This window comes from Perna viridis, chromosome 6, assembly GCF_037379345.1.
Source record: "Perna viridis isolate PV_CMFRI_1.1 ecotype Kerala chromosome 6, ASM3737934v1, whole genome shotgun sequence".
In the NCBI taxonomy this organism is placed as follows: Eukaryota; Metazoa; Mollusca; class Bivalvia; order Mytilida; family Mytilidae; genus Perna; species Perna viridis.
In genome coordinates this window covers 20,378,890-20,405,240 of record NC_142450.1, presented here as the reverse complement: position 1 = coordinate 20,405,240, position 26,351 = coordinate 20,378,890, and the positions used below count along the sequence as shown (strand labels likewise).

General features: G+C 31.7%; 1 protein-coding gene across 1 annotated transcript in view; it reads right to left on the bottom strand.

Annotated features, from left to right (window-relative positions):
- Positions 1-15,304: 15,304 nt before the first annotated feature.
- The window catches only part of LOC148614017 (uncharacterized), a 32,683-nt gene continuing 21,636 nt past the window's right edge, over positions 15,305-26,351 (bottom strand). The window contains exons 2-5 of the mRNA XM_088587759.1: positions 20,557-20,657; positions 17,184-17,594; positions 16,083-16,687; positions 15,305-15,680 (exon numbers count right to left, since the gene is read on the bottom strand). Coding sequence (XP_088443885.1) covers positions 15,654-15,680; positions 16,083-16,687; positions 17,184-17,594; positions 20,557-20,641 — 1,128 coding nt within the window. The 5' untranslated portion in view covers positions 20,642-20,657 and the 3' untranslated portion in view covers positions 15,305-15,653. The remainder of the gene's footprint in view (positions 15,681-16,082; positions 16,688-17,183; positions 17,595-20,556; positions 20,658-26,351) is intronic.

Here is a 26,351-nt window from a genome sequence, read left to right as displayed (position 1 = left end):
AAATAAAATCCTGTTTTTTGTTCACTGAGTCAGTATGAGGGAATTGCAAGGCTTACTACTGTAAATTTCACAGAAGTCATTAATATAAAAATGATGATGAGTTATGACACCAGTGATCACAATGAATTTTTTTCTACATAATTTACAACTTTTTGTAAAATTGATGTCCTATGCTTACCATAGTTATGCCCTTTTTTAATGACAGCATTGTTTTATTGCATAAAAATGAGTGCTTCCCTACCAAAAATAGAATTATTTTTAAATAGTCAGTAAGTTACACTTAAAGTGAATATTTTTGATTGACTATTATGACATAAATTGTGTATGAAATACATGTTACAATTTAAAATGTACATTTTGTACTTTGTTGTTACTGAAATTATGTTGCTTTTGTAAAATAATTGCAATAAATATAATCATTGGTGACTTCAACATTTGTTTTTCATACCACAGCATCAATACACAGTTTTTCATTTATTGATGGACTTGTCACATATCTTGTGTATATATGAATATATACCTATATGTATGTAATCAGCTGCGATTGTAAAGATTTTCATTGTTTTTTTGGGGGGACAGGGGGTACATTGTCTATGAGTGTCTTTCTTGATTATGTTTCTCATGCTTAACAAGGTAGTCTGACCCTGCTTGTGGTTAAAAAGCTTATTTATTTGTATAAAATTTAAGAAATCATATTGTGTCATGTAATAGTATTGTATGCACTATTTTGGAAGCTTCTGAAAATTAGCTGTGGGTATGTCTGACAATTCTCACCAAACTGCTTTAGTACATGTAACAGAAAAAAAATGACTCACAAAAATCGAAGGACATTCTGTTTATTCTGTTTGATTCACAAAGAAAATATGATTAAGTCTTGACACAAATGAAAAAAATGCTTGTGAAACTAATTTCAATGTACCTTTCCTATCTAGCAATTTCTGTTTTTCTTCCACATAATTACTTCTCTAGACAGCCAAAGGTATCACACATGAAAATCAAATGGTTTGCATCATATGATTATCTTATGAATCAAGCATGACATGATAATCATGTATGGCACAATTGGCTGTGAAACTGCCTGAGGTGTTGGAAAACAATGATGGAATATTAGTTCTATATACACGTACATTGTACATGCAGTTTCCTGAAAAGCACCAGTGAAACACCTTGTCATGGTACTAACCTCTCAAACTTTCAAAAACATCTTAATACCCCTAGGAATAAAGTTTGTAGGGGTATATCTTTAGGAATCACTCGGACATTTCCGTCTTCCCGTTAGTCCCTAGAATCAGATGCAGGGTTTAAAGTTCGATGGCTGCGACATTATCAAAATTTATTTTTTAAGAAAATTTAGAGGTAGAATTTGTGAAAAATCAAAATTTTGAAACGGTTCAATTTTTATGGATTTTTTTCCCTTAGGACCTGTTTTATGTACAACAAGACAGATCAGTGCATGCACTAATATGTAAAAGTCTTAAGTTGGATTACCTCTCTTTGTAGGCACTCGACAATAATTATTTTCCTTAATACATATCTATATATATGATGCCTTGCTACCATTAAATGTTTTTTACACATTCCATTGAGCAGATTTTGATTTTTTTCACAAATTCTACCTGTAAATTTTCTTTAAAAACAAATTCTGATAATCTCAGACATTATCAACATTTATTTTTAAAGAAAATTTAGAGGTAGAATTCGTTAAAAATTAAAATCTATGCATTTTTTTTTATATTGCAAGTGCAACTTTATAACTTTTCAATGGTTTTGTTAAAACATTTAACGATCACAAGGCATCATATATAAATGTGCATCAAGGAAAACAATTATTCTCCTGTGCCTACAAAGAGAGGTAATCCAACTTAAGACTTTTACATGTTAGTGCATACATTGATCTGTCTTGCAGTACATAGAACAGGTTCTAAGGGAACAAAATCCATGAAAAATGAACAGTTTCAAAATTAGACTTTCAAATTTCCTATGGGATTTGTATTAAAAAACGTTGGTTACTTTTGCTAATTTTGTCATTTTCCATAAAAGTCACAATTTGTTCTGCCTCTGTATATCAACAAAACAACTTTTATGGCTTAACTTAACTTAATTTAATTCAACATAATTGTAGTATGTTTTTTGACCCATTTAATATAAGAAAATGTTAATGATGAACATGTTATGATTTTGAAAAAAGTGAAAATTAGTGTTAATAATTACCATTGCCTTTTATATGAATTGTTCTTAGTTAAAACAAACTTTTAAGTGTCAGTCCCTGTAAGAATCAGGCAGTAGGTGAAACATGGTATGAAAAAAAAAACAACATTGTAGTGTAATTTGACTATTTGCACCATCCGAATCAAGGAAAACGGACAAGATTTGCTATCTCATGCTGGACCATTGAGTTACAATTTCATTGAAATGTACTGAAAATAAACATTTCAAAGGCAGATAAATCTGTCAAAAAACTAATTTTTCTAAGATTCCATTGAAAAATTTCTTCACAAAGCCAGTGATGCAGAGATCAAATAATGTTTTTTTTTTCAAATAGAGAAATTACCCTTGAGTGATATTACATTGTCAGATCGGCGGGGTTTTGACATGCTTGTGTCTGATTTTTCCCATTTTGCCTGATTCTTGCAAATACTTACTCTTAAACAACAAAATGTGTAAGTTCTAATAATTTGACCTATTAAATTCTGATATCCTATAATTGTAGTCTAAAAAGAGCAGCAGTCAATGACAGTGATATTCTGTGCCCTTTACATAAAAAACCAATTTTACTCAAAGGCTCAATATTGTTTTGTAACTCACATCCTGACATTAAAGCTAGGAACTGGTTACACGAACTCACAAATTGTAAATACTGCATTAAAAAAGATGTACATGTATTTGCACCTTTAAAATAAGATGTCTAAAAACTCAACAAAGAACTAAGTATTCAATTTAGATAAGTCCTGGTTTCTACATTGTATACAGATTCAGTCACCCAAGTTTTACTTTGAAATCCCCGTTGACATATATAGAAGGATTATAAAACGATTAATATGGTCCTATGTTTATTAAAATGGTATTAAATAACGCATATCAGAACTTCAAGGCAATTGTCGAAAGAAATTACTCCTCAAGGATGTCGAAATAAAGAAATGTTTTTTTTAAGAATGAATGATGCATTTCTTGGAATGTGATTTCGTGTCATTAAAGACACATTAAAAAGAAAATTTATTTGAACGCCTTCTTTGTGGTAAATAAGAAAGTGTCTTATATCCGCAATGGTTCATATAAATGCAAATACATGTATATACCATATCAATTTTGTGTTTCTATGTTAGTAATGTTTGACGCTATTGCTTTTTTAAAGCCATTCAGTAATTATTCTCTTTGACAAGACATTGTTCAGAATGGGTGAAAAAATGTGTTTTCTAATTATGTGGGAGTTGTCTACCTGATATTTATTTATGGTTATAAGCTATAACGAATTCTCCCACGACTTAAGCATTGAAAAGTCGTAAAAACTTAAAAATTCATTAAACTGCTCTGTTTTATTATGGGTTTGATTTATTTTTATTGCCATTTCACTAAGTAAATGCAGGAAGAAGAAGACAGTTTTAATTAGTAGCCATTTTCCGGAAATAAACAAGACGAGTGAAAAACATGTTTAACCTCTCTTTGCGCTGCAGGGGCCTTATATTGTTGAAAACATTTACTTGCCGTTGAAGCATTTTATTCTAATACAAACTGTCTTACAAAATTACTATAGATATTGGTATTTTGTTATTTATTAGATGTTTATTTCTTTTTAAAAAGTAAATATATATGTCAAATTTTAATTTAAAGGAATACCTCCATTTAACAAACCAAATATTTTAAAAAATTGTTTCTGATCGAACTATATTTGCTAAAGTATGTTTTCATTTATATACATTTTCATTCTGTTAATGAATTAGTGGAATAAATTAAAGTTAATTTTCCGAACTTTTTTCTAGTGATGATGAAAAACAATTTAAATTTACGAAAGCAGGATAAAGTCAGGTGTCGCAGGGTCGCTTGATTGTGTGGAGGTGATTCTAACACTCGTGAATCGGTTAAGGTGTATACATCTGCACCAAGAAAACCAACATTTTCACCTTGTCATAGTGTTCCTATCCTCTTTCGTCTAACCTGGAATGGACATTCTATAAACAATTCGGTGGGTCTTGCTAGATAAGCAGGGAACGGTCACTCCACCAGTGCACCTAGTCCGCGCTCCCAGTGTTTAGTTGAGTCAGAGTCGTTCATTTATATTTGTTTCTTTATACATTCATTTTGCTTGAATACCATGTTCTTATTGTGTGCGATTTTTTGTATCTGTCTAATTGTTATCCTTGGATTATATTCTTTTGTTCCAGGTACCATTTATTACACGGTGTACACTGGTGGTTACTTTAATGAACACGAGTTGAGACTTAGACACTGATTATTATACTCTTTAGATACAATATAGCTACCAAAAAAAAAAAAAAAAAAAAAACGTACGATTCATCATTTTTTATTTTTTATCCAAAACATACAATTCACTCTCATCTTAGTATAATTATTTATGTAACAATGACCTAAAGGCAGGCAAATGTTAGTTCCTTGACCTGTTTTAATCGAGGGGATATTTACTATCAACTTATGTTATGCATTAATACGGTGCAAACATTTCCAAATAAGAAATGTGTATATGATTGACTTGTCAATCTTTATAAGTCTTTATCATGTACTGCATAGAACACTTAATCGTCATCACACTAGTAAATATCAAATTAATCTTCTTACTTTTTATTTATATTTGTCGTGATAAGTGAACTTTTACAGTCGAGTTTACAGACTATAAGTTTGCAAGAAAAAAAATATTTGTATCTGGTATAAATTGTCAGATGAAAAAGCATAATACCTTTTATCCACACCCGATGTTTATTTATTTTACCTAATTTCACATTATTTTTTTACATTCTTTGAATATCTACAACAAATATGGAATTAAGGAAATATTTTATCTTTTCAGTTAAGCACTGTTGTAGCTTCCCTTTGTTCACACTTGTTGCTATATAAACAAACGACATTCATGATAGGAATTTGTATTATCAAACCATGTTCCATCACTTTAAACGCTATATTTGACTACAACGATGACGAACCACTTTGTACCATATTAAAATGTGGTATTAAAAATTGCAAAACATGCAACATTCTTATAACCGACCCTTACTTCTCCAGTTCCCTTACAAACAAAACCTTCCATACAAGAAGTCACGATGATGCAAGAAAATGGATAAAACGAGAACAAGACGACATTGATTCTCTGTCAGAGTGGTTAAAGGCCGTGAGGTCTTTAATTTTGAAACGAATGAAAGTTTTAAGTAGGTCAATGAGTGCCAAGGCTACATCAGTTTTCAAAGACCCCGATGTAGCAAAAACATTGTCTACTATACATGAAAAATATGTTGTCGTACCAGCAGACAAAGCCCAACACAACATTGTTTTTGTCTGCAAAACGTTTTACATCAAATGTTTATTATCAGAGGTAGACGTAGAAAATAATAGCAGTGATAAGACCTATACTGCTACCACTCTCTCCAAAGAAGAGATTGTGGAAAACCATAAATCTGTGCTATCCTCTTTTGGTCTCTCTACCGAGGACGATGATTGTGATTTACCGTCTATGTACTGGATTCCGCAAGAATCCATACAAACAACGTTTCATAGCTGGATCTCTGCAAAATGTACCACCAAACCTCTTTCAAAACATTTAACTTCTATACCCACAACTGTCAAAGAAGGTCTGCAGTGCTACCACAACACTTGTTACTCCCGTAGTGGTATTAATTCAATGTGAATCCTGAAAAATTCGAAAGATCTTTTGGAGACAATCAGTTCAAGACTAATATCTGAATATTATAGCATTAAAACCTATGATTTTTCAACACTGTATACTTCTATTTCCCATACTCAGTTAAAATCCCGACTAAAAAACATTATACATCGTTGTTTTTTTTTTCCCCAAAAAGATGGTACACCTAGATACAAATATATAGTTCTTGGTATATACCTCATACTTTGTAAGAAATAATTCCAAATCATGCTTTAAATATACAGAAGAAGATGTTTACAAAATGTTGGAATCTTTAATCGACAAAATATTTGTCCAGTGTGGTGGACGTTTTTTTCAACAAACGGTTGGCATTCCAATGGGAACAAATTGTGCTCCTTTACTTGTTGACCTTTCCCTTCACTCTCATGAGGCTAATTTTATAGCTGATCTGATCAGAAAGAAAGAACATCGTTTGGCTAGATCCTTCAATCGCAGTTTCCGCTATATAGATGACGTATTATCTTTAAACAATCCTAATTTCGGGGATTTGATACATCGCATCTACCCAAAAGAACTTGAGATAAAGGATACTACAGACACTGTGAAGTCAGCCTCATATCTTGACCTACACTAAAAAATCGATGGTAAAGGAAAACTGTTGACCAAACATTACGACAAAAGTGATGATTTTTCATTCAGAATTGTCAACTTTCCTTTCATCTGTGGCAACATCCTTTCGGCTCCTGCGTACGGACTGTTCATATCACAACTCATACGTTATGCCAGAGCTTGCCGAAACTACGCAGACTTTTTGTATCGCGCTAGAACTCTAACAAATAGGCTTCTGGAACAGGGTAATGTTGCTACAAGATTGAAGTCATTACTACAGAAGTTTTATGGTCGTCATCATGAACTCGTGGATCGTTATGGTGTATCCATCTGTACCATGAACGCTGATTTATTCAACTTGTCATAATTTTCCTATCCTCTTTCGTCTACCCTGGACTTTTTATGAGCAGCTCGGCGGGTGTTTCTAGAAAAGCAAAGAACGCTTACCCTACCGGTGCATCTGGTTCATGCACCCATTTTTTGGTTGTTCATTTACTTTTGTTACTTTGTATGTATTATTTTAATCAAACTTTCTTTTCTTTGTTGTGTATGTCTGTTTTCTAGGTCAGGTCTTTGTCCCTGGATAACATTCTTTTGATATCCGCTATAATCTTGATTTCCTTGATTACTCTTTCATATGTTTAAAACAATGAAAGCATTATTAAGATTGATAAGAAAATATATGATTTTGTGCATATAAAACATAATTACATAATTTTCAAATATTACATTAAACCATACTATACATACAAGAACCACCTGCATCATTAGCAATTGACTTTACGTACTTGTTATTTTTTCATAAATGAACTCGTTAGTCCTAATCATATGTTTTTCCTTGTGGTTCGGAACGTATGAAGATATATGGGCTACTTACGTTTCTCGAGCGATTTTAAAACACACGGAAACGCTTTGCCGCAGGCTTTCCTGTGAAGGTCAAGTACTAGCAAAATTGTATCACTTACGCCGAGACGATTTGTCTTTTTAATATTTGTTCAAATTGTGTACATTTGCTCTTCATCTATTTATATCGTTTTATTATTGTCCTTTTTAAGAACTACTGCATCACAAACTAGAGTTTGATAATGTCAGAAAAAAACTAGACTAACATGACTTATATCATCCTTGATCCATTTGGCAAGTACAAATTGCCTAATAAAACACCGGGTTTGTCATTTTGTAGGAGTCATCTGACGGTGTTGATAAATTATTGAGACTAATTTTCTCATACTGAAGGAATATCGAAAATATATTAAATCATAAGAAATTGCTTTGTTTGTCATAAGATGAGCTGTAAATTAAGTTCAATTCGAGTGCTAAAACAAAATATCAATTATCTCATTTCTTTTAAATAAATTTTTGTCCTTATTTTTATTTTGTCTGCGACACACATTCAAAAATGAAGTAATGATGCAAAGATTTTCCCATTTCAGCAGGTAAATGGTAATTGGTTAATAGGGACAAGTGATCGGAATTTAGTGAACATTGTATACAAAAAGTAAAAGTAGACTTAATCTTATCTTTAACAATAATGGCCGATGCAGGTCAATTCCGATAACGTAATGGGTACAAGCCGAGTCCAATTTCGAGTAAAAATATTTTTCTGAATTCGAAACTTATTTTTATACGGGTTATGTCTTTATATAGAAGGAGAATATTGTAATAATTTAAGATGAATGCACTTACTTACTCCCCAAATGTACACATGTACAAACCTCCGACTGCAAGAAGTACTTTTAACAGGAATATAATTAAAATGATAACCTTACAATAAGAGTATGGCAAATGTAATTATTTTAATTGTAAGGACGGATGCGATTTAAAGTTTTATTTTTTTCCAATTTAATTTTTATATGAAGAAAAGAAAAAAAAAAATTTTTTTTGTTTTATACACTTGTGGTCGATCATACTTTAAATACAATAATAGAATATGCGATCCAAACAATCGGTGACATGGAAGGGCATTCTAGATCAGTGTCCTTTTTAGATTTTATTTGGTAAAATGATTCAATTCAGTATAAATCATTTCTTGAGTTCATGGAATAAATAATTTACAAAATTACATTATATGCACGGTAAAGAATGTTTTAGGTAGTAAATATTCTGGGCATACACATATGAAATAAGATTTTATCACATTCGGCAACATTGCCCTATATACTTCGTGATAGTTACGTATGAGGCGTGGAATTAGGAAAGGGACATGGGACTTGGGACTAACGTACAATGGGATGGAAAATGTAGCAAAGGAAGTGGGGAAACAGAAATATGAACTATACAATATTTCAATGTTTATTGTACTGTATTAAAGTCTCAATGTTTATTATACAGTATCAAAGTTTCAATGTTTATTATACATTATCAAAGTCTCAATTTGTATTGTTCAGTATCAAAGTCTCAATGTTTAATGTTTATTTTACATTATCAAAGTCTCAACTTTTATTGTTCAGTATCAAAGTCTCAACTTTTATTGTTCAGTATCAAAGTCTCAAATTTTATTGTTCAGTATCAAAGTCTCAATGTTTAATGTTTATTATACATTATCAAAGTCTCAGCTTTTATTGTTCTGTATTAAAGTCTCAATGTTTAATGTTTATTATACATTATCAAAGTCTCAGCTTTTATTGTTCAGTATCAAAGTCTCAATGTTTAATGTTTATTATACAGTATGAATTGTCTATGTTTATTGATTAAAGAATAGAAAGAATGGTCATGGATTTGCTACTTTCATCAAAGACATTTTCTACGCCTCTATTATTATACAGAGTAATTAAGGGGACCAATCAAACGAATAAATTCCAAGAAAATGGACAAAATAGGGAGATAGATACACACAACAAAGAACATGAAATAACAAAATGATAACACGTACAAAGAGACAAAAGTAAATGAGCAACACAGACTCCATTAAAAAAGTTGGAGCATGGACCAGGTGCACCGGTAGGTTAAGCTTACAGGCAATAATAAAATACATTGAGGAAGAGAAATCAAATGTATTAAACCAGTCATGAACATCTGCAGAAATACTGAAGTATACACACAGAAGAACAATTTAGAAATACCAGAACCAAAAATCATAACCATATATAACAGCATATTCTCGCTGTACTTAGTGTGAAAATCACAGTAATGGGTATTCTGTGAAATGTATACTTCATAGACTGGGGATGTTGGCATATTGCTACTAAGAAAGAAATTTTACAGTTAGCAAGTCAGGATCATCCCACTTGTTGAGATTTCAAACATTCTTTGTCATGTATGTTTAGTATAAGCTCTAACTATGAAGTAGGCGATATTAGCGTTACAGAGTGGATTTCATCCCACTCATTTTTTCCCTATGTAATGTTAAATGCATCCTGATTTCAGAGAGAATAGGGATTGTCTGTTTTAAAAGGGGATGTCTCAAAATATATTTTTGAAAATTTCCTTGATAAGAACCTTTTTATGAACAGATATTTCCCTTTGTTTTAAAGTTTCAAGTGCTTTCTATATAATTTATTTCATTTTCGTTTTACAGAGAAAACATATTTAATTTTTACAAAATCAAGTTTTGTGATATTTGATAGATGAAATTTCTTTGGAAACGAGTGCCACCCACTGCATGGATCTTCCCCGTTCACCCTCTTAATTTCAAGATCGTTTGTGGAGATCAAGTGTTATTCTGTAAGGAAAGCAAATGTTAAATAATGTTAAATATTAGACTTCAAAGACTAGAATAACATGCATTGTTCTGTCAAGTGAGATAAAATGTACCGATGAGTATGTTCTATCATTATGAATTATAGTTTTTCGGTATATAGATCATACCTAAAAATCTCAAGTCTGTATATAGTTTGTCAGCATTCTCGGTATTGTAAATTATTTAAAGCATTTATAAATGTACCGAATCAAATATAAATAGACTAAAGAGAATGCGAGGTCAGAATTATCAAAAGTGTGGTTGAATGATATAATATTCTGAAAGAATTACCATTGTTCGTTAGACTTCTTCTGTCTCTATGTCGCCTTTAAACATGTAATTTAGGTTTGAGGGCGTACTAATACAAATTTTAAACATTGATACAGCCACTCCTGCCACATTTTTATGGTTAATTTTGCAGATCAACGCAACATTGTAATTAGAATCGAAGCATGTGAACTGTCATGAAACGGGAATATCGATTCGATATATGTTAATTTAATTTTAACAGCATCATATGTCTGTACTGGACTGATTGCAAGATATATCAAGGTTGCTTTTTAACTGACTTTAGGAATGTTTACGACTTTTTCTTATTGGTCTAACTGGCAACTTGAAGGATAACTGTGGGAAAGCGCCTGAGGGTCAAATAAAAAGCATATGCGAAGCAATCGAACTGCTTGAAGAGTTGACACGTAGTGAGATTCGAATATAATGCAATCTGAAGGTTAATATCGTTTATCAGATGATGTTTGTGTTTAAAATTTACCTTTATTTGCGAAGGCATAAAATATATTTCCTTACAATCACTCAACTCACTAAAGTTCAAGACCTGAAAAATAACCACTGATAATACCACTAATATTAGTTTCCTCCTTCATTGAAAGAAAAACCTGCGACATTTGGCACCCGTAAAAATACTTAACGGTAGTCAAACAGATAAATGTTTTTTTATATCCTCATGTTACTCCGTCGTCGTAATCTAGTTTCAATGGTACTTATCCATGAATATGAAACGTATTTTTTACCGGTTTTGTTCAGTGATTAGTTTTCCGCGATGATTTTTTTGATAATGTTGCAGACATTTGAATGTAGATTAATTATGTCCATTAATCTTATACATTATATTATATTTGATATATTATATATATTAGTGGGAAAATCACTTGATGTCTTGTTTAGTCAGTTAACTGTTTTACGTTATTCAAATTTCTTCAGACAAGACAGTGAGTGTTATATGTCATGAAGTGTAAGTTTTGTAAGAATCAGGCAAAATAGGGGGAAAATCAGAAACGTGCATGTCATAACTCCACTGATCTGATCATATACTTTCACCCAAGGATGCTTTCTCTATTTTAAAAGACCATTATTTTATCTCTGCATCACTGGATTTGCTCAGAAATTTTTCGATAGAGTGTTAGAAAAATGAGTTTTTTTTGACAAAGTTATCTGCCCTTGAAATGATAATTTTCAGTACATTTCAATGAAATTATAACTAAATTTACTCAAATGATGAGTCAAATCTGAAATTTATCCTTGATTTTGATGGTACAAATAGTAAAATAACATTCGAAATAGTGTGTGTGTTTTTTATACCGTGTTCCATCTAATGCCTGACTCCTACAGTGACTGACAGTTAGAATTATAGAATTTATTATTCCCAGTGCCATTGTAACAAAGGTACAACTAATAAATCAAAACAGTTTATAATAATATATTTCCAACTTTCTTTTTTTTACCCTGATATTGACATTTGTTAAACGGAATTTCCTTTTGGCTATCAGCAAGATCCTTTAGTCTCAGGTTCCGATACATAGATGACGTTTTATCGTTATATAAATCTAGTTTTGGGGATTCCATAGAACATGAAATTAAGGGTACTGCAGACACTGAGAGGTTAGCATCATATCCTGACCTACACAGAGAATTACAATTAGGCTTCTGGCACAGGTAATGTTGTTACAAGATTGAAGTCATCACTACAAGTTTTATGATCGTTTTATGAACTCGTACATCGTTACGGTGTATCCATCTACACCATTGGAAACTGATTTGTTCAAAGTGTCAAAGTTTTCCTTTCCTCTTTCGTCTACCCAGGACTTGACATTTTATGAGCAACTCGGTGGAAAAATAGAGTACACTTACCTAACGGTGGACCTGGTCCATGCACCCAGTTTTTAGTGGAGTTCGAGTTGCTCATTAAGTTTTGTTACTTTGTATGTATGATTTTAGTTACTCTATCTTCTTTGTTGTGTATGTCTGTTTTCCATGTCTGGTCTTTGTCCCTGGATTACATTCTTTTGAATTCCGCTGAAATCTTAGTTCCCTTGATTACTCTTTTGTCTCCTTCCAGAGTTTATCTAGTCGGTAATTGTAATATAGCATCTTCTTACTTACCAAAAAAATATTGATACCGTAAAACCCCAATGTATATTTAAATAAAGCTTAATCGGGCTGGATTTTCCAAATTTCAATTTACAATTACATATACATTCTAATAAAAAAGATATTAAATTATTTGATATTGTTGGTATCATATTGCCTGTGTAGAATTGAAAATACTTTAAAATAAATTTATGAATCGAGCATCATATGATTATTTGTAACATTCACTGTATGTTTCAATTTACATATGATTATCATACAAACATATGGTTATCATTTTTTCAACAAGCAATTGATAATTATTTGTTACCAAGTTAATATTTAATTAATGAATCATTATATAATCATTTGACTATCATATGTTAACGATCATATCTGGCACGTTCAACTGTGTAGAGGAAAAAGTAAGATAAGATATTTTCATTGTAAATAATTTTTGTTTTGTTATGTTTTTATATCATATATGTCACTTTTTTATTAATATACTAATTAGATTAAATAATGCATAACTTCTTTTAATATTTAAGTACAAAGTATTTCGAATGACCTTTGCACTTACTCGTGCAAAAATAGCATTTGTTTGAATTGTTAACTTATGTTATATACATTTAAAAATATTTTTACTGTAACACTGCATGATTTTTCTATTCCTAGACAGAGCGGAAGGTTGTATTAAAATCCTTGTCAAGGATAAATACTAAAATACTAATCATATATATTGCAAATTTCGATATGCTGTACACGTGTTTCATGGAGAAATCTCTCACCAGAAGCATTAAGTAGCTGTCTTTGTAAGAATCATGCAAAATCTGAAAAATGTGATACACCCTAAAAAAGGCTACATATTTTTATATTTGTAATTAAGTTGTTTTATGGGTCTATACTATGAAATGTGTAATTATTCATTCAAATCTGCATGCTCTTAGGATATAATCAACATTGAAAATCCAGTTGATTCTATTGTATTTGAGCGTCAGTTACAGAGTTATCTCCCTTAATTTTGAAATCTACAGTGCATTCTATACATTTTTTATCTCCTAAGAGCATGGGTTATATGAAAAACTGAATGTTAATTTCTGTTTACTATGGCAATTCAAACAAAATATCAAAAATAAAAATATGTAGGCTTTTTACCCATGAATCACATTTTGCATGATTCATAGCTGGAGTGCGACTTAAATATACAAAAAATTCTATAGGAAGATCTCAATCCAAAAATATAATTGCGAACAGGAAGTACTCAAAGTAAAAAGTATCGAAAAAGCCAAAACCATCACTGAGTAGTTCTACCACGTGCAATAGAACGGCAATCAATTTGTTTTCTTTCACTTATTGTTTTTTGATATGTTACTCGATAGACATAAATGGACTGTTATTATGTCTTAAAGATAATGTCATTACGAACAAATTTGCATCCAGCAGGAGTTATCTCACCAGCACCAAAGTGGTATGAAACAATGCAATAAAGGTCCTGTATTTCTCTTATTTTGTTGTCTTGATGTCCTTTTTATGGACGCTTTTTATGTGTGTAATGTGATGCAATATTTTTGTTTCGAGTATATGGCGTACTAGACTTTTGCCGGAAGACTGACCTACTGATCTTAAATTAGCAGATCGTGTCAATAGTTTCCAATAATTGATGACTTTTATGTATTATATTCTCACCTTGTCACTAAAGTGTTATGCATCGGAAATATTTAAAGAACTTATTTGCTTATTTTGTGTTTATTTTTTCACTTTCGCTGTTTTTATTTCCCAAAAGTGTTAATACAAACTGAATACAGACGATTTAATTGTCTAGAACCTCTGACAATGAAATGTAAATTTGACAATCTAATTTGTCCAATGTTGTATTTCAATTCTCAACTTGTATTTAATCATATAAGTGTCGAGACTTCTCATGTACGAAGGTTTGTCTTTACTGTCTTCAGTTGCTTTTAATTAACGCTATATCAAGTTTCGTTAAAACAGTTCAAGCGAAAATTAAAAAAAATATGTTAAATTATGAATTAAATTCATGTCTAGAATATTTGAGTAGTCAATAATTTTAAACGCAACGCCGATTATACACTCAACTCCTACCGTTACATTTGACATGTTTATTTTGTTCAATTTAATCTGTTCATAAAGGTCCGTGATGGCGAACAACATTTGGTAACTTGTTGTTTATATTTAAACTGAAACATATGGATGTGTACAAGCGCTTCTAGGGGAAAATAGCCTACTCTTTCCATTACCGTCCACAATTGCACAATTTTCAATTAAACGGAAGTTTATTCTATCTGTAGATTTTAAAAGGACTTTGACATTGTTTTTTTTTCAAATGACAAATATGAAGCCTTGTATATAGAACCTTTTACATTTTCAAAGTTCAGCAAAATCGTAATGACATATTGTTCTTCACAAAGATACTCATAACTATACATTTATTATTGTACTTTTTATGGTAAGCCTTTTTGAGCAATTTAAGTCGTAAAGTGATATTTTACCATACTGTGCTTTTATCTGGATCCGTGGTATCTTTAGGTATAACACTAATAACTGTAAGTGGAAAGCTAAGTACACTCAACTGAACACAGAGTAATGATAACGATAATTTGTTTAATCAAGCGATCATTTTTTTGCAAATTTGCGTAGTTTTAAAAGCACACTTAAACAATTTCATAATCAAATTGAGTCGAGTAAGTTGAACGATAACAAGCCACTAATGATAGCATTGAACATGCTGGTAAAACAAATAGAGTCGAGTAAGTCTAGCGATAACAAAACACGAATGATAGCATTGAACATGCTGGTAAAAATACTGTTATTCACTCTGCTTTTATTTCATTAAGCTTGTGTAAGGTAGAACAAAATTATACAAAACAATACTTTATTTCACAGTTTTGGACAAAAATAGAATAATAAAAACTTTAACCAACTTATACTTTTATATTCGTATACAACTTGACATGCCTTATGTTGAGGTAATAGATTCAACAAAACTAATGGAACACAAATAACAGTATTGACAATAAGCAATAATAATAAATGTTCCCATGTCTTTTAATCGTTTACATTATATATCATATTTCTTACTGATACGGTTAAACCATTATATCACAAGTTGTTGACTGTTTCAAAGTGATAAGATGCAACCATGACAGTCTATAATCAACGCTTGTACCAATCGTCATAACCCTGCAATAAAAAGTTATGAAATACAATATCAAAACTAAGATACGTTGAATAAGTGTGAAATATCACAGATATGTGTTTTGATGTTTACGCTAATGATGTGTCCGTTGTGGAATGTTAACTACATAAAAAATAAAATTACGAAGGAATTGTCGCGTTTGAAATTCCGAAAAGTCTTGTGTCTTTTTTTACATGAAAGATAAATTTTTGACATGTTTTAGTAGCAACATCATGGAGATCGAATTTAAGTTTACAAAGTTTTGTGACTACATCAACAACAAAACACGATTTTTTACCATTTTTTGTTTGTATCAATTAGCAAATCATGACAAATACACTAAAGTAATCGTATTGAAATACTATGATCAAAAATACGTTGAAGGAAATCCTTATACAGCGCTTTACCTGCAGTGCATTGCGCTCCTCGTCACGAGCTGCTAAAAGCCGAGCGGCTCTGACAAGACTCCCGTAGGTATCGAAATATTCCCGTTTGTTTGGAATGAAAGCACCAAAGTGAGTCTCAGGCTCCTCGTTTACGGGATAAAAATACGATGACCTCTTTCTATTTCCTGGCACAAAGCTAAGCATGCCTTGTCTTTTTACTGGTACATATGGTTCTTCGTTCTCCTCGTATCGTAAAGGGCGATATTCATACACCGATGGCTCATCAAACTGGTAAGGCATATTGCTTTCTGCTAAGATATCTTCCAATGTTGGCTCCTCCTCCGTTTCATACGGTAGTCCATATCTTCCATAAATGTCAGAATCTGCGTATGGTACTTCAGGATAATAGTATGGAGCGTACAAGTCAGCTTCATCAGGGTATGTTAGATCCCTTTTTGTTCTGTGGCCTCTTTTTATGACAGATTCTCTAAGATTACCCATAAATGTACGCTTCCTCTTGGCATTTCGTCGACGTCGTCGATATGTGTCATAGTAGTAATTGTACCTTGGACGCTGTGAGAGCATATTTTGGTATTCTTTATATAGTTCGAACAGGTCGTAGTTATCTGCAAAGAATAATTTTTATGCTTATCAAATTAATTCAAACTAGTTATTTTTCAATGATTCAATTGTGGTTAATTTTACAATTTCTTTTTCGAGCATTAAAGCACTCATTTTTTGTCTTTTGTCCTTAATTTCATTTGTTGGAATCATTTGATCAAGAATTGAATTATAGAGAACTTTATAATACTCGCCTTTGGTTGACTGGTCTCAAGGCATTAGTCTAGCTCTGAATACGGAACAAAAGGTGTCTTCTGAACAACAAATAACCCTTAGGAGATATCAAATTCGAATTTAATCGAAAAAATCTAGTTTATGTGCAAATGAAAATAAAAGACCATCCAAGTTTCATAAAAAAATAATCAGTTATACCTATCATATGCTTTACTGCAATAAATCAAAGACACAAATAGCAATATACTGAACATTAATTATCCATCATAAGAAAGTATTTGATCAGCATTTTGTTCGCAAATAAGTAGATGTGAATTTTAAACCTACCATAGCTATCGCCACCAGAAAGATTGTCTTCGCTGGACTGTTGATCTTCAGAACTCTCCTTACTGTTGTCGTTGGCACTCTTTGTTAACTCGTCAATGGCTGCCTGGTTTTCAGGAGAGATCTCCTCACTGCTGGATGCAGGTTTTTCTTCATTTTCAGTTGAGAGGTTCTCAGTTGATTCTTTTTCTTTATTCTCAGTCTCTTTGTCGTTTTCAATTTCAAAGGAGTTGTCCGGTTTTGTTTCAGGAAGATCCTCTGCAGCTTCTGCATGCACTGATCCACCGTTGTCTGCTAAAACTGGACCTTTGACATCCGGAATATCCCTCAATGGTACGCTAGGATCACTTTTCTTGACCTGTTTGTTTGAGTTTTGTTGGTTTCCAAACATTATTGTCTCCATGGCGCGTTTCACTAAAATGAAAAAAATCAACTGTTCATATTTTGATGACATGGCTAACATGAAATAAGTAAACAATCTTTTTTTTGAGCTAGATGTTGCGCATACTAAATACTAATTAACTTTCCTACGTATGTACTGTAAAAGAATGTTATATTATTCTAGTTTTACCCAATTTGAAGCACCTGATATCACTTTAGGGTTTTTTGTTGGGAGTTTGTTTTACAAGTGCTATAACTTTTTTTCACGCTATTTATTTCTCTTTATCTTCATGTTTTATATATTATTGTATTTCATTCTGTTTCCTACATCATGTACATATACAATACATGTATATTGCCGGAAAAATATCAAATTTGACGGGCTTTAATCACAGTCAGATTGCGAGGGTTCCCAATGCTAATCTGACTGTTTCGATGCGAGTACAAATTAATGTAGTGATATTTTCGGCAATGTTCGTTATTGTTATTATCCTGCAACCACATTTTCTAAATAAAACATGCAAAATTTTTCCAAAATAGTTTATTTTCGTCAGCAATCTTTAAGCGCAGCGGTTGACAAGGGCACCTTTAAACTTGTTACCAGTTTCCGGTTTTTGACGTTGCTCATAATTGATAAAGTAACTAGGAGATGATACTATGCAGTGGAGGAATAAGGCTTTGCGCTATTCGACACTATTTATCTACATAATAGAAAGCTCAGTTGCAGGATATATGTATGTAGATCGCCTCTTTCGTCTGTAATAAAGTTTCGTCAATATGATTTGATTTTGATGTTTTTTTAATTTTAATTTTTTATCGATGTTTCGGAATGTATTTTTACCAATATGACATATTCTCGATTTGTCTGAAGTGTAAATTTACGTCACACATCTATTGATCGTGTTTAGATGAACGTCAAAAACAACAGTGAGTTGAAATAAAGGAGTATCGAGAATACTCTGACAAAAAAGCGACAAAGAAAAGTGAGCGCTTCACTCATTGTCTAGCTGTGAATATATACTATTTTTACTGTTATAAATACTGTAATAAAATGATGTTAAGTATGAAAAGTTTTTCATAACTATTTATGTTGTTATATAGTTGCGACCAAATGATACCTTATCACAAGTAAACCATTATTGGGTTTCCTGAGTATGTTGTCGTGTTGTCACCTTCCTAGGACTAATTAAATGTCGAGTTTTGATATTAAAAATCAATAACTTTATACGTCTCTATATTTAAATGAATAAGAAAATTAGCGTACATAAATATATGATCGGTATTTCCCATTCTTGAGGTATTTGTTTCGCGAATTAATAATGAGTAGTGCTCATGCCTTGTGATATGTTTCACATAATGTATAGCACAGCCTATAGGTAAGCGGAGTAATACCTAGTGAATTAGGATGCGGTTATCGGTCTGCAGAGGATATTGAACTGATTACAAACAAATTCACGCTTCAAACACTTATGCACTTAGGAGGACTAAAGCCAAGTATAAAAAGTGCCTCCTGTCGTGCTTATTACATTAATTAATGACTTCCCTTAAATAATTACAAAAATTATGGTTTAACATAAGGAAAGAAATTTTGATATCGCCAATCATACTCTCACTAATGTTTATTGCTAACACAAATTGTATAACACCGAACACTATTTATGTAAGCAGATTAATATCGTTGTTTACATTCATAGAATGGAAAAAACTTGTTTAATCACTGTCTAACACTCAAGCTTGCCATGTTTTTTTTTTTATCGTAATTCATATCATGTAATTAATCGATATCAACTATTTACCTAATCCTTAATTTTAATGAAAGTTGTTTTTTAATGGTTGTGAAGTGTATTGCGTAATATTGGGATGTTACTGTATATTGCGAACTGTTATTTGGGTCATTTTAAATGCTTATATATAAGATCTAAATGCATCTATTATTGCAGCGTTATACTTGCTTACGACATTGGTATTTCTTTTGTTTATGCTTTGTATGTAACATGGTACAGGGATTGAAATTAGATATTTGTCCAGACCACCGGTATAGTATACAAAAACATTACCTAGACCCGCAAGCAAGACACTAGATCTGATTTCATAGACAGTTTTGATAGAACCTTGATCTGAATAACACAAGGTGTTTGTATTTGATAAAAGTTACAACTCATTCAATTTTGTATTTTTTTATTGCTATGAAGTCTGGATATTTTCAGAAGATAATTTTTAAATAAATAAATGGAAATAATACCAGCTAATGGGAATTTTGAAGACCACAGAAAATATGATCTTAAAACTTGAAAGGCTGCAAACTTTCATTGATTAACTTGTTATTGAAGCCATGTATAGACATTGACCTAGCGGCTCTGACATGTTCGGCGCCTCTTCGTCCAGTCATTCACCTTATTTTGTTTCCTTAGTTTATTGGAGGATCGTCTTTGAGTGATAGGTTTCGATCCCCTTTCAAAGTGCCGTCACATGTTTACCTTGGTGTACTTTCATTCGGAACTACTTGGTTATTCACCGCACTCCAAATACTAATGTTTGTGTTACGAGAATGGCTGAAAAGTTTCCGATTTGGTTTACTTTGACATTGACCAATATTGAAGAATGTTTGAAGAACGCCTCTCAAATACCTTAAGCGTTAAATGACTGGAATTAAGAAATAACTAATCCCGGGAACATTTAAGAAAGTTCGCCACGACCACCGGACCGGTGCATTAAAGCATTTTGCTGGACCGTGGCTGATTTTACTAGAGACGGGCTAGCGGACCAATAGTAATTTCCAACTGGCGGTATGAGGTATAAAAATGGTTGTTATTCCAGGTCTGAATTTTGAGTTCATCAAATGTCTAATGCATTCATAATAGTTTATATCTAGTATTTATAAAATCTTCTTTTTGTGAGTAAACTGAGATTAAAACAATTTTCTTTAACAACATATAAGAATGTATTCAAACGAACGTTATTTAATTGTTTGGTTTAAGTTTTTGAAATGACTTACCTATTGGGCTCTTTTCAATATTGTCCTCGGCCAGAGGCGCTGAATAGACCAGCCCTATTAGGGGCACGATCAAAAGTACCTTCATGGCTTCTTGACCAGTTCTACAAAGAGAGGAATATGAATTTATAGAAAGTAAAAAAAAAACAAAAATAAAAATAAGGAAGCAAAACAAAACATACAAAGACCTTTTTAAAAGTTTTGAATCCCCTATGAATAATCAAAAAATAAGGCATACTGAACAACTATCAGCAACAACATAATATTAAACCACATTTACTACAAGGCAATGTAAATGATAATACTGAACAGTTCTTCAGTTGTATGTTTTATTTTCTTCAACCGAAGTCCACCTCTGACCTCAAGATGATTTTATTTCTTACCAATAATATGGTCTTGACCAATGAAGCTTATTTTCATGTCTCGCAATGACCACAAAACCCAAGCCCCATTATACGTGATTACGTCATGGGTTTTGAAGTCAGGTGAATTAGTAATTATACTTTTTCAACCTTGGGAAAACAAGACCTTCCAAGAAAAAACATTAAGGAACAATACGTACAAAATGTGAAGGTCTGTTTAAGTCGATGACTGACTTAACATAACGATTATAGTCGTCCCTTTTGAATCATATACCCTTAAAAATGTAAATTTAGTTTATCGATTATGATAGATTTGGCATAGCAGAAAAATGTGCTAATATATTAAACAACAAGCTATATAAACCACTCAATAAAAAGAGTAACATTAGTTTATTTTGCACCTAGCTATTTTGTATCTTTCAAATCAAGGTTTACACAAACGACAGACGTTCGCCTCCCGTAATAAATGATGCAGATATCCCACTCGAAATTTCCCGATATAATTCAATCGAATAATGTCGCGTTAAGTTTGAAATTTTCTAATTTTCCAGACCTTTCATGATTCGTCCCGATTTTTCATGATTCTTCCATTTTCTGAGAAGGCTATCTAATATATGGGTCCCTGTCCTCTATTATAAGCGTCCCTAGGATCGCTAACATATAGAGCCAGGACACAAGCGATGGCTATGGATAATACTTGAATTAAGCAGAGAATTGGAATTTTCTTAACTAACTCAATTTTTGAATTTTTGTGTCGAAAGGTAGTACAAGGACTTCGAAAAAATATAAATACTAAATGTATTTATTGATTGAATCTTTATATCTTATTGAAGCAAATAACATTATATACGCTCAGCCAATTAAAAACAGGAGACGCCCCTGTTGACCAGGAGATTTATTCGAGATAATCTTGTTGAGCTAAATTATGACACGGGTTCAAAGTTACAGCTGTCTGAGGTGTCTTGAGAGTGTTTTGAACGCCAGTCACTGTGGATACTCTTTAACCATATACAGTAGTGTTCTGACCTGAAGTACCATAACCAAGAGGAGCACATTTTGAGCGCATTTTAAAAGAAACAATTGGCTGTGAAATCAAATGAATTTTACCGATTTTTTCCACTATTTGCAAGTTTATACAAAAGATCATTAAACTCACATTAAGAATTAAAATCAATAGCAATTTTGAAACATTGCTCAAGAAACATGCTTTTAACAGAATTAATTTGAGTCATTCAACAGGCTATGTAAATTCTCATCCAGAAATAATGAAATTGAATAGTATTTGTAAAACAAGCACTTAGTTTCACCTTTTAATTCATACTAATTAAGAATTGATAATGATAATCGTTTTTTAAATGGAAAAAATGTGGTTTCATTTTACGTTCTTATATTGCTTTATAGAACTAAAGCATTAGCAAAATATTCAAGCATTATTACTTCACGGAGTTGTCATATCACAACATATACGTTATGCCAGAGCTTGCCTTAACTATGCTCACATTTTGTATCACGCTAGACAACTTACAGTTAGGCTTTTGAAACAGGACTACATAAGTTTTATAGTCGTCAACTCGTGGATCGTTACGGTACATCCATCTGCATCATGAAAACTAATTTGTTCATGTGTCATGGTTTTCCCTTCCTTTTTCGTCTACCCTGGACTTGACTTTTTAACTCGTCGGTTTTTCTAGAAAAGCAGATGGCGCTTACTCTACCGGTGCACCTGGTCTATGCTTCCAGTTTTTAGTGGAGTCAGAGTTGCTCATTTTCTTTTGTTACTGCTGTATTATTTCTGTTATTTTGTTTTCTTTGTTGTGTTTGTCTGGTCTTTGTCCCTCGATCACATTCCTTTGATTCCCGCTAGAATCTTGGTTCCATTGATTACTGTTCCAAATATCATAATACCTTAGCTGCTATTTTGTAACTAACCTATTAGCCAAATTATTTAAACTTTACACGAAGGATCATTGGACATTATTTACTTTGGTTACGCATATTCCCAATGGAATGGTTAACGATGTCAAAAGAAATTGAGAAAACCTCAAATTGAATACAATGATGACTTTTCAAGTACTTTGCGTACGTATACTATATCGTTGAAATGAAATTATTTCAGATATTGAAAATCTATTCGAATAGTTTTCGGTCGATTTAGATAAGTTTAGATAGATTTAGATAGGTATGGGGCTGTTTGAGATGAATAAAGAATATCAACAATTCCCTACAATGAAAATATTTTGAAACATTTTAGAAAACGAAAACAAAACGTTGTGATTAGCACAGATTAATGGCTTTTAGTTGACTTGTTGTTAACCGTTATGAGGCAGCAGAGTACCAATTAATTATCAATGAGTTTCAATCATTGTTTACCAGGAGTGGCCAGTCAATATTCAAAGAGTTTTATTTTTTTGTTTCGATTAACCGTTGGTATTCGAAATTGCCAACTATGAACTCTGAGTACAAACACATCTTGTCAAAACTTTTGGACTTAATTATTTGTGATAGAAAATTTAATTATTACTATATTTAACAACACATGTGTTCAATTGTAAAAGTTCAAATAATTGAATAGATACGAGGAGTTGCTGAATTATCGGTTTACTTTTTTGAATAAAGCATAATCTTGTGATAACAAAAATCTATTTCAATGGCTGAAAAGATAGATAAATATAAGATGGAAATTTATCAACATTTTATTTAAGATATGTACCAGTATAGTTTAACAGACTATGCCTACAACTACTGATTGAGATAGGAAATAGAAAAAAATTAAAGGTATATTTAGATGGAATATCTTTAAGCACCTTTATTTTATAAAGCTATCATACTTTAAACATGTTTAAGAGCATATAATTGATTTGTTTCCGCTCACATATTGGAGACACTACATTAATCAGGACAAATGCCTTACCTTCATGAAAAAAGAAAAGCTTTTACTGTAAGATATAGTTTCTTTCGCGTGACTAGAATTCATATTTTGGTATTCATAATTTGATACTTTGTCTGGCAGACGATAACAAATCTGTTAGGCAAGGTTACGTGATTACAGATACGTTGCACATGGCACTGTACTCGATATTGTAGGTGGAAGGGGTGGTTTTAAGATCTTGCACCAGGAAATGTCTTTTTGTTATAACATGAGTGAATCATTAAAATTTGAAGCAAGGATCTATTTTTTTCAATTTAACCTTTAACTTGTATACTCTTTAATTTACAAAATAAAACAAATCAACCTTGGTTAATAGTTACCAACAAATTATTTGATGCATACATGGTTTTAGAATAAAATGTAATAATAAAAACGAATTGTTAGCTAGAATTGTTTAAACATAAAATTTTATTTACACTACAGCAAAATGTAACGAAATTGATTTTTCGCAAAAGACTCAAGTAATCTATCGAATTGAATCGTGCTTTTTATATGAAACAATAGATAAAAAACCACATTTCAACTCGTACAATATACACATATTTCGAGAATATCTATTTCTTATCTGAATAAAAAGATAACTTTGTAATAAAGTAGACAACTGTACCTTTTCTATTTAAGATTTCACCTGAAATATATTGATGTTACCATGTAACCTTTGTTGAAATGCAGGGAATAAAAAAAGAGTTTTTATTTCACGGACATCATGAAATCTATTTCATTTAACGTCCTTCATTATGAACTTTGAACACAAAATGTTACTATTGGCATTTTGACGTACACATAATGTGAATAAAATTAATAAACAGTTGGTCAATGTTCAAAAACAGACTCACTGACCGTTTTCTCTTTTATTACGCCGTGTATAAACTCCACTCCTATCACCAGCTCTACTGGCATGATTGGGATTTTCTCAAGTAATGAGTATTTAAGAAATAAATCACGGAAACACAATTTTATCATTGTTTTACTGCGGGCTGGCCATTTATGTCGCATTGTTTTACCCCAAGCAGTACTGAGGGGATTAATAACGACATAAATGGCCAGCCCATGGTAAAACGATGATACAATGGAATTTCCGTAATTTATTTCGATTATTCATATTTGTTTTTATAGACACAGCCTATGATTTGCGCGAAATATTGGTCATGTGTTTATCAACTTTTTATCATAATTATGGTCTAAAGAGCTTTGAAGCACTCAATATTAGAAAATTCATTTAATAATTCAAAACTCTTTTCTATTGAACAATATTAAAGTATAAAAATGTTGTTAGTTTAAGACTTCCCTTCTAGAAACCATGCAGATCATGTGATAAAAGCATCACGTCTTATACCAGGTGTTTTGTTTTGTACCTATGTTATGCGAAAAACATTATAATGTCAGTGAGAGCAGGTTTTTTTCCTGTATGAAAAATAAACGATGACTCAGAATGTATTTTCAAATTTCCCTTACAAATTAACTAAATTATTTCTGATGTAGAACGTACAGAAATCCAAAGACCGATCTGTATTTTATTGTTTACTTCCGGGAAATCGAAACTCAGCATCACAATTCAAAATCTTCTATTTTTTCTTTTAATACTGAACCCAATGTTATGTTAATGACAAATCTCCATGCATTTGAATGGTAGACGAGGACCCATTCTCATGAAACTTACATATTGTGAGTATGTGCCATCTACATTAGTCCTCAGCAATAGTGAAAAGTTAAAGTTATAAAATAGCTATGTATTACTGCAGGAGATTTCTATGTGTAGAATAATAGCACTTACTTCAGCACTTTAAAGACTCTTATAAGTCTTCCTTTTTACGCAGTGTTAAAATGTCTAATCTGAGTTCCATAATTGCACTCGATGAAATAACGGAAATTAGTTCTTAACCGTCTTTAGCTTTGAAATTGAATCAAGCAAATAATTGGTTGAATAATACTTCTTAATGAACTCACAATTAGTGGGAAACCAGCTTCAAGAGGCATGATTTATAAAACTAAATTAGTGAATTTATAAGTTTTCGCCTTGAAACAAGTATGGATTTTTCTGTTTGAGAAGAGAAGTATTAACTCGTGTTTATATCGACTAAAAAGTTTTCAGAGGTGAGTAAATATAACTCATATTAAACTCAAAATTAGGTCCTTGTCTTTAGTGAAATAAAATAATATTTGACATCATCGAAAATTAGACCGCAACATCATCAACAATCAGAATGTTAATCGGTTAATGACTAGTCTAAAATAAAAACAGGAAAGTTCATGTGTTTGAAACAGTTTATGTCGCGACCAAGAATCTTGGAATATATTTTGTTCCATCACATCAATCTTTACTTTTAGATTCTTTGTCGTTTATGTTTGAATATCAAACGTCTTAAGTATTTGATTGTAATGCTACTAAAAAACCCTACTCATTAAGCACGACTACACCATATTAAAATTGGTAATAACAATAATACGAGATAGTTGAAACTTTAAATGCTCCAGAAAAATATAAATTCATATTAACTTTTATTTTG